Source organism: Diadema antillarum, unplaced genomic scaffold (assembly GCF_040938485.1).
Source record: "Diadema antillarum isolate AM-2024a unplaced genomic scaffold, OU_Dant_1.0 seq00000460_RagTag, whole genome shotgun sequence".
Lineage (NCBI taxonomy): Eukaryota > Metazoa > Echinodermata > Echinoidea > Diadematoida > Diadematidae > Diadema > Diadema antillarum.
The window spans coordinates 399374-416833 of NW_027271431.1; the positions used below are offsets into that span (position 1 = coordinate 399374).

At 39.1% G+C, this 17460-nt stretch overlaps 1 protein-coding gene across 1 annotated transcript in view; it reads left to right on the forward strand.

The window, feature by feature from the left end:
* The first annotated feature begins 1149 nt into the window (after positions 1-1149).
* The window catches only part of LOC139733054 (glutamate receptor 2-like), a 33141-nt gene continuing 16830 nt past the window's right edge, over positions 1150-17460 (forward strand). Inside the window, exons 1-6 of the mRNA XM_071643898.1 lie at positions 1150-1234; positions 7797-7976; positions 13145-13399; positions 15540-15718; positions 16290-16343; positions 17091-17255. Of these exons, the coding sequence (XP_071499999.1) occupies positions 1150-1234; positions 7797-7976; positions 13145-13399; positions 15540-15718; positions 16290-16343; positions 17091-17255 (918 nt within the window). The remainder of the gene's footprint in view (positions 1235-7796; positions 7977-13144; positions 13400-15539; positions 15719-16289; positions 16344-17090; positions 17256-17460) is intronic.

Here is a 17460-nt window from a genome sequence, read left to right on the forward strand (position 1 = left end):
TATGCCCGTCTGCGGCCCTGCGCGAGAGACGCGAAATTGCGCGTTGAATAATTGATGAGCCGCCAGCGCGAGCGGGCCCCAGCGTGATTTGTGACGATTCCCCGGGAGAGGCGCCGGGGGTGAGATATATGGAGGCTACGTATAAGTGGAGCCCATCATTCACGCTTCAGTTAACCAAGGAAAAGAGAAACCAAAAACAAGAAGAAAAGGAAGACAAAACAAAACGAACTAAAGACAAAGGAAGGAGAGTGAGAAATAGAGGAGGAGAAAACGAGAGGTGAGAGAAAGTGACTGGAATAATTCGCATGATCACTTGCATAGACTGTAAAAGATCCTTCTCCCCTTTTCCGTCGCCGGCACTCACCCCGTACAGCGCTTTCCTCTTGTTGAGTAGGACCTCACGCGGTTTTAAGCGGTTTGTCCTGTCTCAGTAGATATTTGCGTGTTTACGGCTTTCTTTGGAATAAAATGTCCATAAACTGCTAATCACAATCATAGCTGGTATTCCTGTTTCGCTGGTAGCATTTTAGAAAGTAAATGGAATTTTGAAACTAGGGAACTGATGAACCAAAAATCAGGATTATATTTTTATGAATTTTTGATTGCAAATTTTATTGAGGAAGGTGTCACTGATCGTTTGTTTGTTTGTTTGTTTTTGCTTTTTTTTTCAGAAGCATAGAACTTCTGACAGCAGGTTGTTGAAATATTGAGTACTTTTAGCTATTGTGACTGTTACTGCGATTATCTATGAGAAAGCAGCGAAGGCGCCATTTTAGAGTACGCCCGCACGTTCCTCTATCGACACACATTACCATGATGCAAGTCATGAAGGATCTATGATCTCATTGCTGCTAGACCCCACCCCCGCACCTTCGGATGTGACATCTGTAGAGGGCGAGGAGCCCACTGTATCCGCGAAGGGGCATATGGGTTATACGCCCGTTAACATCTCAGACTCTCTTCCGCCGATGATGTTTCGACGGGGGTGAAGTATAGACCCCCGGCAGGATTTTCGAGGGGAAAGGGAGGAAAGGTCGTGTCGACACCTGGAACTTTGCATCGAAGGCTTGAGCAAAAGGTATCCAGGAGACCGGCACGCTTTGGATATCTTTAGCTTGTTGTTGTATCCCGTGCGACAGATAGACAACGATGAATCGACAATATATCTTGGGAGCGCTCGTCGTGGTGTTTGCAGTGTTGCCTGCTACGAAAGCAGCATACCAGATAGTGGTCCGTAAGTTTACACACACTTTATAAAGTCCTTACTAGCCATTGCTTATCTGAAATAAGTTAGAATGAGACATACATAATAATTATTATTTACACTAGATTGTTTGTCGTTGTATGCATTCGCGACGGCATTGACGTCAAAGAGTAATCAATTGCCTGATGATCTCACCTCATGTGGGTCGCTTTATTATACATATATATATATATATATATATATATATATATATATATATATATTGTATATGTATATATATACACATATATTTTATATGTATATATATTGGTATAAGTTATGTACTATATCATGTATATATATATATATATATATATATATATATATATATACATATACCAAAGATAATTACTGATAAATATGTTCCCTAAAACGGTTATCGATTATGTAAGAAAGCGCTGTTTCGTGAACAAAACTTTTGTTTATTATTGCAGGCAGCTATACACCTTGCTCTCAAAATCAATTAAGGCTGCTTTATAACTTAACCTGCTGGTTTGTTGTTGCTGTGATGATATATATATATATATATATATATATATATATATATATAATACAGTTTCCCGTTTTGATGATGTATCACTAAGCACATTAAAACCTTGTTTTTCGTCAATTATACCCTATATGACTCAAGTTTCCTTGGGTCTTTTTTCCTAATTTTTTTTTTTTTTTTAGTTATAAACAGCGTTGAGCCGAATGACATTTATCAATAGTCTTCTATTTATCTTTTTAACACAAAACTCTCCTAATAATCACGTAATCATCATTTAATTTACCCCCTCTAGAGTACATTATCGTCTTGATCAAACTTATTACTATTATTATTATCTACATTCTTTTAAGTTCATAAACGGCTGGGGTGTATGTGTGTATAGATTAAGCAAGCGAACTGACATCGCTGTGATCTTCAAAGTCTCAAGAAGTGAGAGGTAATGACCACACGACAAGAACAAGGCAGCTTGTTTATACCATCTCGCGCCCATTCATAGACAAACTTGGTACCGCCAAGCTCTTCTGAGAACCTTTGACTACGAGTAATTATTTGCCTTCAATACATGTCAGCGTACGGCTCAGTGATAAAGCATTCACGACCCTTGATGGCGCGGACGCTACCCGTACACTTTCCCGTCTCCGACCGCCTTACCCAACCATGTTTACTCCCCCTGGTATTCTCAATATTCGCTGCGCTACAAAAACTCATGAATATTTTGCAAGACTGGAGAACGGTCTGGCAAACTACAGCATTATAATACTTGAAGTTGCGCTCTCCGTTTACAGGATGCCAAATAATGATTACATTGGCCTTGATATCTAAGGAAGACAACTGGGATTGGATTAGGATGATGTATCATTTGGATGAAACTGCCTTCTTTCTGAGAAGAGAGATGAAGTGCTCTGCGGAACCTGTGCGTGCTACTACCGTGATTATCGATAAGGGTATCGAAACTCTCCAACCGCGTAGAAGATAAATACGCATTGATAATCATTACTATCTTTTACGCATTATACGAGTTATTAATGTGCGTTTACCAAACATTGCTTTCTCCCACCTTTTATCTACTCGAAACTTTGACGGCCCTTGTCGAGTGTTTTCTTCTGTTGTATGTTCTATCGTGTTCTGACCTCCTCTCTCTTTCTCCCCCTCCATCGTCCATCTCTTTCTTCTTTCATCTTTCCCTCTCCCCCATCTCACTCGTTTAGATTTTCCATGGACAAAATGACACGATATGTTTGTCAGATGGGATGTCTCTCAGTATAAAGTCATGTTCTCTTTCTCTTTTGACATGACGTTGAAGAATGTTAAAGTGATGGCGCCACATTTGACCTGAGAAAGGTCATAGTGTCCATCCCATCCCACGTCCAACGCCAATCCTCGGCCCCCAATCCTCGGCCCCCAACTCTCGGTCCCCAACCTTTGGCCCCAACCTCCAGCCCTCGTACCCACTCACATATAACTGCTACAGTGTCAAGCGACTTATATAATGCCGTATCAAGAGTAGATTTCCTTGTAGTTTTCAATTCAATTGAGATTTATTTCCATTCCATTCATTCACTAAAAAGACACTTACAAAATGCGAAGTGTACATTATACAATCATTATTTCATCATTTTCTAGAAAATTCATAATGAAAGTATGATGACGTATAATAAACTATACAAACAATTTAGCTTACAGGATATGCCTTGCGCATTGACAGGCTTTTGCCTATAAACGTGTCATTGTGCTTTCATTTTTGTTTGTTTGTTTGTTCTTATCATTCTTAAATATACAGGGAATAGAAAAATTTGACGTTTGATATAAACTCGAATTAAGTTTTTCCTATGCTTCTCTGAATGATTTTGCATCAAGAGTGTCTACTAAAATAATTCAAGTCAATCAAAATGAGTTACTTTAAAAAATAGTGTTAATGTGTGTATAATAGATATTACATTAACATCAGGTATTTTATGATGAGCGATATTACCTTATTCGTTGCGCGCTAGCTTGTCTTAATAATTCTATCAACCACTGAAGATATTCGGCGCCATTTTGTCAGATGCTATTTTTCACCGCGTTGCTTTGTCAATGATATAATGCTGGGGATCATAAAATTCAGAGCTCAATCAGTCATTCTCCTAAATGTTGCGAAGATTCTGACCAGAATCTGGTCTATTTTTTTCTCTCTCTCTTTCTCTTCAAGAGACCAGTTACCGAGTCTCCTCGCCGGCTATATACAGGGAACGATTATATTACAATGGCTTATGCAGTGCATTGCGTGTACCTTGCATTTTAACTCCACAGCATAATGTGAAGCCGTCGTCACCTACTCGTCTGTTCAAAAGGCACAAACATGCATTATTGATGGAGGTTTAGTCTCTCTCTCTTTACACAAACATAATGTGGATATTGTCAATATATTCTTAATGTAAGATGAGTGTATCTAAACACACACGCACACACACACACACATCATAATTATAGATAAATAAATAAACAAATAAATAAATAAATAAAAAAATATAATTATGTATGTGTATATATATTTATATATCATATATATACATTTTTGTATATATATGGGCCGTGACGCGAGAAAAGGGCCCTTAGAGCATTATATACCCAAAATTAGTTTTCACCTCCATATTGTAGAAGAAACTCTGACGTATTTGGATATGCAAACCTTTGTCTGAAATTCCACTCCTAAATGCTTCAATTACGACATTCAAAACAGCATGTTTAGTCCAAATCCTGTCACTTTTTGATGCGTCTATGCATTTCCGCGTAGTTAGCCAGTTGATCTTTTTTTGCGCGTATTGCTTTGTTAAACTTCCGCGCCGTTTTCTAGCGTTTGCGCGCAGCGCCGCTAAGGGCCCTTTTCTCGCGTCACGGCCCATATATATATATATATATATATATATACATATATACATGTATATATATCATATATAAATTATCATCAAATCTTGATTACGTCCAGGCACGTGTCATAGGCCTATGTGTATAATTCATGTGTGTGTGTGTGTATGTGTGTGTGTGTGTGTGTGTGTGTGTGTGTGTGTGTGTAATAAGTGCAAGCGATCCATTTCTGGTCTTCTGAGGGATGCGGGAATTTTTGAGGTTTTCGTTTTGGTAAGTTATGAGTTCTTTTTTTTTTAATACTCCTAAATTAGATACAGTGAAAGCATTGTTTTCCAATGTGGTAGGTGCATGCTTGAGAAAGGAAGTCAGTAATCTTTTACAGGTGCTGAAGCCCCCTCCTCCCCCTCACATTTTTGGCTCTTTTAGAAAATGGGAAAAATTGGATTAAAAAGAAATGCAAAAATCACAAAGGTATGATTTTTTGAGAGTTCCACCCTGAGATTCTTCACATCAGAATGGATGGGGGTACATAGTACATTGACCCTTGATCCCTATTGGCCCTAAGTAAAAGAAAAGAGACCACCCCCCCCCCCCCAAAAAAAGTTCAACAGACCTTGCTTTACAAGAAAGGAGTACGAAGAGGAGGAGTGCTAATTTGGAAAAAAATGAAACAAAGGGAATCCGATAAATCAAGAAAAACAGTGAGGAAAGAAGAAAATACAAGAAGTACTTTGGAAACAAGGAAAGTAACACGAGAATAGTTGCAAGTCATATCCTGAACATGTTGCATGAGATGCTTATCCACGGGCGTCTCAGCATGTCTAATGATGATGCAAGGTGCCCCAACGTGCCCAATGTAGTATTCGTTTATCCTTCTCTGGATTTACAGTCTACTTCGTTTTGTCATCTTCCTCCTAATGTAGCATGGCCACTGATGGTCCGATTCGATTTATTCCGCATGTGTCTTCGCTTCCGCAATTGTATAGAGGCAGGTCCCAAAGCTTCTATGGTGTCCTTAAAGATGACTTTTGCCTCCAACTATCTCTCAACTCATTTTTTTCTCTCTTGCTCCCTCTCTTCTTCTCCCCCTCCTTCTCCTTCTCCTCCTCCTCCTCTTGTTCTTGTTCGTGTTGTTTTTGTTGCTGCTGTTCTTCTTCTTCTTCTTCTTCTTCTTCTTCTTCTTCTTCTTCTTCTTCTTCTTCCTCTTCTTCCATCTTCTCCCTCATCTGTGTCTTCTCAGTAACCCTCCCTTCTGCGTGGCTACTTTGCTGGTGTGAAGAAAAGAGAGAATTTTCAATGATTAGTTCATGAATACTTGATCATCCTTGGGGATATAGTAAACCCTCGCCCAGAGCGGGGTGCGTATCAATTCAAGACAGTCGTAATTACGCGAGGAGAATTACCCCCCTTGATGGCGTACGCAAAGCGCACATAATCGCAGAGAGAAAAAGAGGGAGTGGGGAAACAGAGTATAATCTCACTTTAACGTTCACTGCGTTTCACACGTCGAGCAAGGATTCTTTGTTATCTTTTTTTTTCCACACCTGGTATGAACCATATCTCCGAGTGTAAACCGTGTGAACACACCTAAACAAACTCACACATTGAAATCAATACCATTGGACGGTGTAATATGGTGGTGGCAGACTTTGTTGATTATTGAAAAAAAAAAAGTGACGAAAAGTCTGTGCTTCAATCCCCCTCAAAGTTCATCTGTCGCACTCCACTCTCTGGGGGTATAAATGAAAATGCTAATCATGCTGATCGCGCCTTTATCGAGAACTCCGTGCTCTACAGGAGCACTGGGATGCGGTGCATATCAAAGACTCTTAACCTTCAGACGGAGGTCGTGTTTTTACTTTTTTAAATCAGTTGCCACTTGGCGTACTAACGAGTCCCTTCCGTTGTCATCGGGAACCATGCAACTCATCCAGAATAAATAAATGAACGTAACATAAACAAGTACAATGCCGCAAGATTGAAGCTTCATATTCTTGATCGTGTATTAACGTAGCATTGATCAGCTGGTTATGCGTTTTTCTCTAGTGCTATAAGCGAAAAAGCGAAAACCTCTCTCACTCGCTCCCTCTTTATCTCCCACACATGCACACACTCATAAGCATAAACAGATACACACACACAGATTTACAGGCAAACACACACAATCACAATCAGACACACAGACACACAGAGACTTGTTAATCGGGGTGGGGTTGTGGCGACTTCTTATACCGTCCCTTGGTATACCATCAATGTTTTAAGAGAAATGCTAACGTTAGTTGTGAAAACAAACTAAATATTAAAGTCACGCATCATTTTGCAATGAGCTTTGGGGTCTTGGGACCAGTATCAGCCGACGTGTAGTCACTGTCTCTATGCGAAAGGAGCCCTCAATGTGCAATTTGGACATTCGCTCACAGCAAACCTAATGACGGCTCGGCAGTGTTGCGACTGTAAATCAGCAAAGCATTCTATGTACACAAACGAAAATAAGCAAAATGGTGCTGGGAATTGTGAAACGTGATGTGACTGTGTGAAGAACATTCTACTCTAGTTTTTGGTCTACTGCAGGTAAACAAAATATTTCAAATTGCTGCCCCCTTTTGTTGCAATGGTGCATTTGATGCTTCAAGTAACATGATAGATTAGAAATGAGTCCAATTTTTCTCTCCACGGCATGAGACAAATCTCAAGTGAAAGATGAAGCGAGTTTACCTTGTTCTCATGGAAGTGTTGCTAAAATCAAATAATTCATCATTCTGTATGTATTTCTGAATTAGTCGAGATCAATTACCCGCACGAATGTCGAAAAAGAGACACCGGTTTTACGGATTTAGAGCAGTATACAAGTTATCAACGACGATAACATCAATAAAGTGTTATGTGGTATGTGTTGTCCTGAAAATCATGGGATCAAACTTATGATATTGACATAATGTAGATAGATAGCCTTTTACGTCTAAAAAGCTATATTATGATCATAATAATCATTGTCATGACAAAACTCCGACAAACCGTTAACTGATGGGGCCTAACAGTTTGTCTCAAATAATAAGTCTATTCAATAACGAAATTCTCAGATGGAAGTTGATGGGGTTATAGCTCTTCATACTTTTCTTCCTTTTTTCCCCCTCAAATCGTCCTCTCTCTGCCCTTTACAAAAAACACCAACAAAAACAACAAACATACTGTTGCTGTCGATTCATTATTTCGAAGGTGGAATCTACGACGAGAACTTGGCGCCACATGACCCGAAAGTCGTGGGCTTTCGTCGCGGCATCCTCCGTTACAACGTCCGCAGCAACGAGACGGACGACGCCCTCAACGCCCAGTTTCTCCTGCTCGGTATTGAGGACCGAGTCCAGATCAACAACAGCTATCATCTTACCAGCGCTAGTAAGTATATCTCCAAGATTTATTCTCCTACCAGTCTTATAATTATATACTCTGCAAACGATCATAATAATACGTTTCCTATATTGATGACATTAGCTGCTAAGTTTTAATATTGGATCCCGTGAGATTTTTGTGCCAAAATTGATTTTTTGGTTGTTGCAATCTTTGTCAGTTTGGGGGTGCTGAATCCAAAAAAAAAAAAAAAAAAAAGCTCTCGTTTCAGTTTTCCCAACCATGTCTTCAGTCGCCATTTTGAATTTCAAAATGGCCGCCATAGCAAGCTGTATTTTGACCCATATCTCGTAATGTGAGCATTGTAAAAGGTTCAAGTTTGGGTGCAAAAAGCATGGTTGCGATGTTAGACTTCAGTTGGCACCACTGAAAGGATGACCAAGCAGACCTTTGTTGCTGTTTTTTTTTTTCGCAAGCTTCTTTGAACAATGTTAATTGTACTTTTGGTATCTCCGTTTCCATGATGATGCAGTGAGCAGAGCAAAGATCCATTCGTAGAATGAAAATGTCAGTGCCTAGGGAATATATCTCTGAATTCCCAGTTGCTCTTGAAGTAGCACCTAGTACATGCAATGGAATGAGATTATCTACTTCTTCATTGTGAGTGACGGGTGAAAGCTCCCATGGCATCGATGATGAACCCTTTATTTCTTTTCTTATCTGTAAATGATGTGGTCTCTGTGTCAGATGGAATTGACTACTCAGTGTTTCAGCTTTCAGGCTGACTATTTTAGCTTTTTTTTGTGGGTTTCTACGCCATGAATAAATGAACTTCAGGGGCGGATCTAGCTTTTTTCCAAGGGGGGGGGGGGGTTGAGGGGCTGAGCTGGGTATTGCGAGGGAGCGTAGCGACCAAGCCCGAGCGAGCGAAGCGAGCGAGGGGGGGGGGGGGGAGGGTGTGGGAGGGGGGTATCCCCCCTCCCACAGTAGGGAGATTTTTTATTTTTAGGGTTGCCAGCTTGCGATTTTAAGCATACTTGCATGCTCTATTTTTTATCTTTTTGCCGACCCTGGCTCCGCGGTCCCTGGGTTTGTGATGTCCCAATGGCGATGCAGAGCATCGTCCACAAGGCGATGTCTGTGAGCCGCGTGGAGCCGCGTGGCGTCGCGCCGATTTTTTTTTTTTTTTTTTTTTTTTAGCTATTTGAACCCCGTAAGTGATGTTTTCCTGGCATCTACTAACGTAATGGAGAACATAAAAAGCAGTCCATGATATTACGTCTTATTAGAATAAGATCAAATAACAGTTTAAAACAGGCGCGCCGGAAGCAGTTTTGGATTGGGGGGGGGGGGCAAACATTGGAGGGGGCTCAAGATTAGACCATGCATATGTTACACAATATACACATACACATACACACACACACGCACACGCACACATATCTATTATATATATATATATATATATATATATATATATATATATATATGTATGTAAAGTGGCGTACGGTGGGTCGAAACATGGGAGGAACCATAAAGTAATTTTGACGGTCTGTATGCTTGTGCGTGTGTGCGTGAGCAATAATGGGACTACAATACATTACGGAATGTGATACATTCAACAACGCAGTCATTGAGGAACATTGTACGTTTTCCTTACATGGATTATGGAATGACGGTGTGAAACGATCGACAAATTATATACTGTCAGCAACATAAGGTGAATGGCATAACAATAAAATGCGAGCGAGCGAAGCGAGCGAGCTTGAAAATTTTGATATTCTGCAGTTCCAAAACTGGAGTTTGGTAGCTATATATTTCGTTTTGGAAATAAATGGGAGCGCATCGGGCGCAACTGCTGGCAATTATTGGCAGCAACATTAGGAGAATGGCATAACGATTCAATGCGAGCGAGCGAAGCGAGCAAGCTTGAAAATTTTGACATTCTACAGTCTCAAAAAGGGGTTTGTAGCTACAGTATATCTTTCACTTTGGAAATTAATGGGGCGGCGCATCGGGCGCAACTGCTGGCAATTATTGGCAGCAACATTAGGAGAATGGCATAACGATTCAATGCGAGCGAGCGAAGCGAGCAAGCTTGAAAATTTTGACATGTTACAGTCCAAAAACTCCCGTTTGTAGCTATATCTTTCGCTTTGGAAATTAAATTGTATGCGTCTGGACATGAAAATTTTGACATTTTACAGTCCCAAAACTCCCGTTTAAGGGGGGGGGGCATCGGGCGCAACTGCCGGCAATTACTGGCAGTAACGTTAGGAGAGTGGCATAACGATTCAATGCGAGCGAGCGAAGCGAGCGAGCTTGAAAATTTTGACATGTTACAGTCCAAAAACTCCCGTTTGTAGCTATATCTTTCGCTTTGGAAATTAAATTGTATGCGTCTGGACATTATGGTGGCGTTTTCCTATGCACATTATATTTTTTACTTGGCAGCCCAAGGGGGGGGGGGGGGGGGTTAAACCCCCTAAACCCCCCCCCCCCCGTAGATCCGCCACTGAACTTTTGTTAGTTAGAACCAAGAGAAGGCCATATGGGATGAAGAGTTAATTACAGAGAGCCTATACTTTACATTTGTATCATATAGCAATGACTGGATAAATACAGGTTTATCATTGCCAGTGATTAAAGATTACACTCCGTTGTAAATGGCATGGAATACAGAAAGCTACTTTTAAGCTCTTGTCAATACGATGACCACAGCTCGTCACTGATAACAAGCTGCTATTATCGTGAAAATCGTTATAGACCATTGTTTACTCATGATTTCATACAAGCTGCTATTTCTTTTCGGGCAATACATTAGTAAGGAATAATAAAAAGAGAAAAACAAACAATCGAAGATTAATTCGCCTAACATTGAAATCAATTCACATTGGTATCTTGGCACCGTATATTGTTTTCATGTATACACGTGTCGAGCATTTGTGCACTCGTGTGTTACAAGCATGCCGTCCACTAGATGGGTTTCAAAGGTAGAAAATTCATGATCATATTCTGCATCATTTATGGATGCAAACGTGAACCTTCCTGTTAGATCGCTGCAGTATGCTCAGAGAAGAGAGCGCGACATATTATCCGAGTAGGAGTATGTGTCGGAGCCAAAAGACCCAGCGCTGTATGCGCGAAATTTGCGATGCGAATCGGCCTTCTGAAAATAACAGGAACTTTGATGAATTATTGATAGATCTGCCATCCCACGCATTCAGACAGGGTAATATTATCTATCTTTTCCGGACGCTCAGGCAACACAACAACTCTCCTCCTAAATTATCAGTAGGCAAAGGAAAAAGCGCTTATTCTTTTTTTTTTTTTTAAATTACACAATTACGCACCTCCAATTAAAACTCCACCAGGAGTATTTTGGAGGGGAAACTTCCAAGTACACAGATTGGCTATTATCCAGTGTAGGATTTTAAAATAATTTAAACATTTTTGTAAAAATTGTATTTTTCGATGACTGCGTACATGCATAGGGTAGTTCGTTTTAATGATAACATTCTAAAGCAATTATGATCAGTGCCAACAAATTTTACGCTAGGCTACGTTAGCGGTAAATGTTTGATCACGATCGCTGTGATCAACTCTAAACTGGCGTGTATGCTTCAGTAGTTCGAGTAATCATAGAGCGACCATCTTGAGTTAATTGCACGTTCGTGACACATTTGAGACTCACATCAGCTGTGAAGTAGACTGGTAACCTTCGAAGGTATTATCCTGTACTCACAACATTAGGTAAGCAAAGTTAGATAGGTTTAAAATTTCATGCCAAGTATATATCATTTTAAGAAAATGCTTTAAAACAGTCAATTAAAATGCGTTTTCCCATGGGGGCTTGTGATGCACAAAAAAAATGGATGGAAAATGAATGAATGAATGAATAAATAAATAAATAAATAAGTACATAAATGAATGAATAAATAAATAAATAAATGAACGAATGAATGAATGAAATGTCTACGACATGATTCATCTACGATGTGGTACAATTTTCTTTTTGCAGAGTGATATATTTTTGACGTGTTCTTTTTTCGTTTGTAAAAAGAAGTTCAACTTACTTCACTGTACTGCACACTGTGCACAGACCGATACATTTCACTTATTGTGTTCAACAATAAGTTATTCTAAAAGCCACTTACCCACTAGACTGATTCATTCAGACGTTGGGGAATTCACCATCTGTTTAAAAGAAAAGCCGAGGTCGTTGTGAAACATATTTGCTTTGTGCAATTATTGCATAATTATGTTTACACCGATTATTGTGTTAGAGAAAAAACAAATCTATCAAACATAAAGTTCCAACCTCCAAACTCACTCAGCTTATTTATCCTACGTGAGGTGTGCAAATTTGTTACAGACAACACGTAATCCAGGGGCAATGAAAAAATACAATGTTTCCCTTCACCATAACCTTCTTTTAATAAAAGTATCACAAACTAGGAATTTCTCTCACCTATCTTTCCTTCCAATCTCTTCTTGTGGGAGTCAGATTTGTAAAATGAATTTATGTTGTCTACACTACTTCAATCACCTATACGCCGAACCAAGTCCGTACGAATGTCAATTTATCGCCTCATTTCTTCACTTCTCATAAAGTGTTGTATTTCCTGCGCTCAGATTAATGTATGTATTTTGTTTCCTGTACAATGATGAAACAGAAACCAACAAAAGCAAAATCTATATCAAAATAACTAATCGAATCTAATCGAATCAAATCAAATCAAATGAAATCAAGGCTGCTGAAGTAATAATCACATGTTGATGTCACCGTTGTTTACCACATCACAAGAAAATGTAGTTGTCCTTTGTATAGATTATGAACACATTCATACACACACACACACACACACACACACACACGCACAAACACGCACACAAAAAACCCGTTAACGTCTATCCAGATTAAACTTTTTTTTGTGTGTGTAATGTAACATGCGTGACAGATTTGGTTCGTTCTATCCAACTATCTGGGTTTTTTGTTTTTTTTTTGCAGTACAACGAAGAACACTAATGCGTTTATATTCAATATAAAAGAAATGATTTGATTTTGCTACAGTAATTCATGACATTTATATCAACTGACTGGTTCTGCTGAGAGTAGAGATACCGTGCCTGCATTGAAGAAATCTATCTCTCTGTGAAAATATCTAGCGCTCTCCTTCATCCCCATCTCGTTAATTTGACATCATTTTGATCAGTTTGTGAGGCCTTCGAGGACGGCCAGATGTTGATCACAGGCGACGGTCACCCAAGCACCATCCACAATGCCGCCTACGCCAGCACAGCGGTTCAAATCCCCTATTTCGTCACGGGTCTGGCCCCGCACGACCTTTATCCGGACTTCTCTTCGTCCTACCTGCTGTCCCTGCAGCCTCAGATCTTGGAGCCGCTCGTGGATTACATCACCTACTTCCGGTGGGACGAGCTTGCCTTCCTCTATGAGGGAGAAGAAGGTGAGTGTTTATTCCCTGTCCGACTTGTTTTGTTTGTTTGTTTCACTTTCTATCTGAGAAGATGGCTGGATATCCCATGTTCAGCTACACTATAGCTGGTCTTCCATGGGTTCCAGTAAGATGTGAGGTGGGACCACTTCACCAAGACTTGTACCAAGACTACCCTCCTGGATGAAACACTTGGGAAGAATTAATAATGCCATTAAACACAAAGCAACAACAACAACAAAAACAACAACAACAACATAAACAACAACAACAACAACAACAACAACAACGACAACAACAATATAGTGATTTCTGGAAACTCGTGTTGAAAAAGGGCTGTGATTGGCTCAGTCGGTATAGCGCGTTTGCCTCCAGATCCAAAGTACCGGGGTTAGATTCCCGAGTCTAACTGAACAATGTTATGTGTCATCATACCGTCCCCTCTATAGTAACAGGTAAAATATTCTGTCCCTCGGATAGGACATAAAATGAAGGTCCCATATGTGAGAGAAGTCACAACTCATGCACGTAAAAGATCCCGCTTTATTCATTCATTGCAAAGAGCAGGGTGCATAACCCGGTAGGTCCAGCCTTGTATCCAAGTGAACCCTATGGAAGACCAGCTTAGTGTAGCTGAACATAGGCTATATCCAGCCATCTGAAATAATCATAATGGATTATGAAAACGTTATGAATCACTATGTCCCACGTGGTTTTGAAGAATAAAGTCGATCCACACGTACAGAATGGCAGAGGCTTCATAGGGATCTCAAGTATTTATGAAAGTTATGGAATTTTAATGATCCCGATATTTTCACGTTTATCGCACTTACATACTATAATTTGCAAGTCTCTCATTGAACCAGTAAAAAAAAAAATTCCTCCATTTCTGTCATGAAATTAATCGGAATAAGCTGTATCTTCCGAATTACACTCTTGAAAAAGAGGTTGCAGTTACTATCAAATTCAGGGACACAAAAATATGATTTTGATTTTTTTTTAATACAAAAAAAAAAGGTTGAGAGTTGGGATGTAATGATTAAGTATACATCGCTTCCTCCAAATAGGTGTATTCAGTGAAAACATAATAAACTTGTATAATGATAAAATCATCATTAGGTTTATTTGATTCAACACGGGAAGGTTCATTCTGCATCAGCTGTTTTACAATGGTTCCGTGCAAAAAATTACAACAATTCAAAATCTTAAATGAATAAAGCGAATCAAAATATAATCAAAATAAAAAATAAATCTATAAAGTATAGTAAATGCAAAAAGAAAATACATTTTACAATCATAATACAAAGACATAATAATGCAATGCAAGTAAATTGAAAAGAAAATGAAATTAAAGGGAAAAATAAAACATGACGCTAAAACGGAATCTTATGTAGGCCTTTACACCCCCTACAAATTACAAAACAATGGAATTCGTGAGGCAAGTACAGGCACATGTGCACACACACACATACACACACACAGAACCACACACACAAAATATATGCATATGCATGCATCACATCTTCATCTACACGCTGTTGATTTCGCATGATACATACAGACACGCAAAATACACGTTCATTTCATTGGTGTGTTAATTATACACATTATGCTTGCACATAATACATAATGTGCAGATATCTATCATACCGGAGACAAACGACATTCATCAGTTGATTCCTTTATGTCATGTTTGTTAGTAATGCCCTTAAATCCATTTATCCTTGAATACTAGTACTAGATAACAGTACGTTATTCCGAAAGTTCGTAGTTCCGAAAATGAGTTTAAGAGTTTGTTATTCCGAAGGCTCGTTAATCAAAAGGGCCGAAGAACAAAATAAAGTTCGTAATTCTGACGGCTCGTTCACTGCCTTAATTTCATTTGCGGTAAACGAACCTTAGTCGGAATAATGCACCTCATTTCATTTCCGTACTAACGAAGCTTTGAAATAATTCGAATACTGTGTATGCTGCAACTTGGTCAAAGAAACGACATCTTATTACTAAAGCTAGACCAACCATTACCATGATGCGATTTATTTACTTACGTTGCATCAGTCATATTTGTATAGTCATGCTAAGATAAGAAAAATGATTGTCAGTAGACAGTATGACTCATGAGTTATGACAGAGAATGTATAATCTTACCCAGGGTTTCTCCGCTTGACCACCTTCCGTGACATGATCCGCCCACTCGGAGCTAAGATCATCCACCGACGCATTGACACCGTCCAATCCGTCAACGAGACCTTGAATGAGATGAAGACGGTTGGCTACCATAGGCTCGTCTGTGACGCTGGCCTTCAGATTACTAGGACTGTTCTGAGACTGGTAGGGTTTTTTCCTGACATATCCTCATCATAATATTGTCTTTGCTGGTTATTATTACAACCTTTTAAATACTGAGTTTCCAACTTTATGAAGTCAGTATTTCATAATCATAAATAAATGAAATTAAGTGGAATAAAACTGAAAGCGTAAATATCACCCATCATCACGAAATTCTGGTAAGGCACAGATTTCGTTCTGAATAATATTCATGATATTTTCTCTAATTTACCACATTCAAATCCCTTTACGCGTATATAACTCATCTCGCTATCATATTCGTGAGAATCTATACGCTACTGATGAAATGCTTAAAATCATTTTGTTCCATTAAATATATTTCTTTTGTGCTTGTAAGGTAAAACGTTACCACTATACAGCATGATTATTTTATGAAACTGACCTCCCCTTGAATTCTTTAAATGAAATTTGTCAAACTGTTCTCTCTCTCTCCCACCATCTCTCTCTCTCTCTCTCTCTCTTATCAATTTATTTTTCATTTACTTTCTTTTATGTTACACTCGATAATTTCATTTGATTCACTCCATTCTCTGTTTTTTTTTTTATACCAAAGGCTCTAGAACTGGAAATGGTCACCGCATCGTATCACATGATATTTCTCAACTTGGTAAGAACATTAATACCTACATGCGTGTATCATTTTTGTCAATCTGGGCTGGATTACAAGAAACATGCCATTTGGGTTGAGATACGCAAATGCAATTAAGTAAAAAGTGCGGTTCTTTTTTTTGTCTTGATAGGAGAACAATGTCCTGTTACGACATTAAAATGCCAAACAGACTAAACAAAAATTACATTTAATTGTTATGTTGACAATAATTATTGTTCTCCAATTCTTGTTAGTTCTTGAAGGCCATGTTTCTTCAACTCGTTATCAAATATCAAATATCTATTGATGTCAAGCTTTGTACAATGAATTACGGAGCTTTAATGAACATTGATTAATGTTTCTTTGTTTCTGTGTGTGGTGTGGGGGGGGGCACCACGAAAAAGACATTGTTTTTTGATGATTCAACTACACAAGTGATATATCAACTGTCTAATTTCGATCAATGCAGCTTCTATTAAAAAAAAGAAAATGATAATTGCAATAAACGATCTGGTCGGACTCAAGAATTTTCAGCAACTTTCACATGAGCGCAGTATCATCATGATATGATATTGTTAGATCATAATTAGAGGAAACTGTATAAAGTCTACTGATTTAAACCGCAGGATAATTTTTGGCACGGCTTTCATTATTCAACATTAAAACTTGAACGTCATTTCGGAGGTGTATATGCGTATGTGTGTGCATCCCAATATCTATAAATTCTTCTTGTACCTGTCATTTTCTCATCAACCTAACATAAAGGACTTAGATACCATCGATACCGCTGATATGTCATTTGGCGGCATGAATATCACCGGCTTTGCGCTCATCACCAACAAGAGCAGCGACGCCTACCGGGACCTGTTCGGCGATTGGTCCAACAAGTTCCGCGATTCCCACTCCCTCCTGGCCGAGGCAGAAGTCGGGGTAAGGAAAATCTGTTTTTATTTTCTTTCTTCCTACTTCACCTCCTCCTCCTCCTCCTCTTCTTCCTCCTCCTCCTCCTCTTTGCAGTTCTCCTTCTTTTGATAAGTGACGAAGCAATAACCAAACATGGGAATATGCAAACAAGCAAGCAGAAAAATACCCCTGATTTAATAAGTACATTCAACAAACAACAAACAAGGTGTTA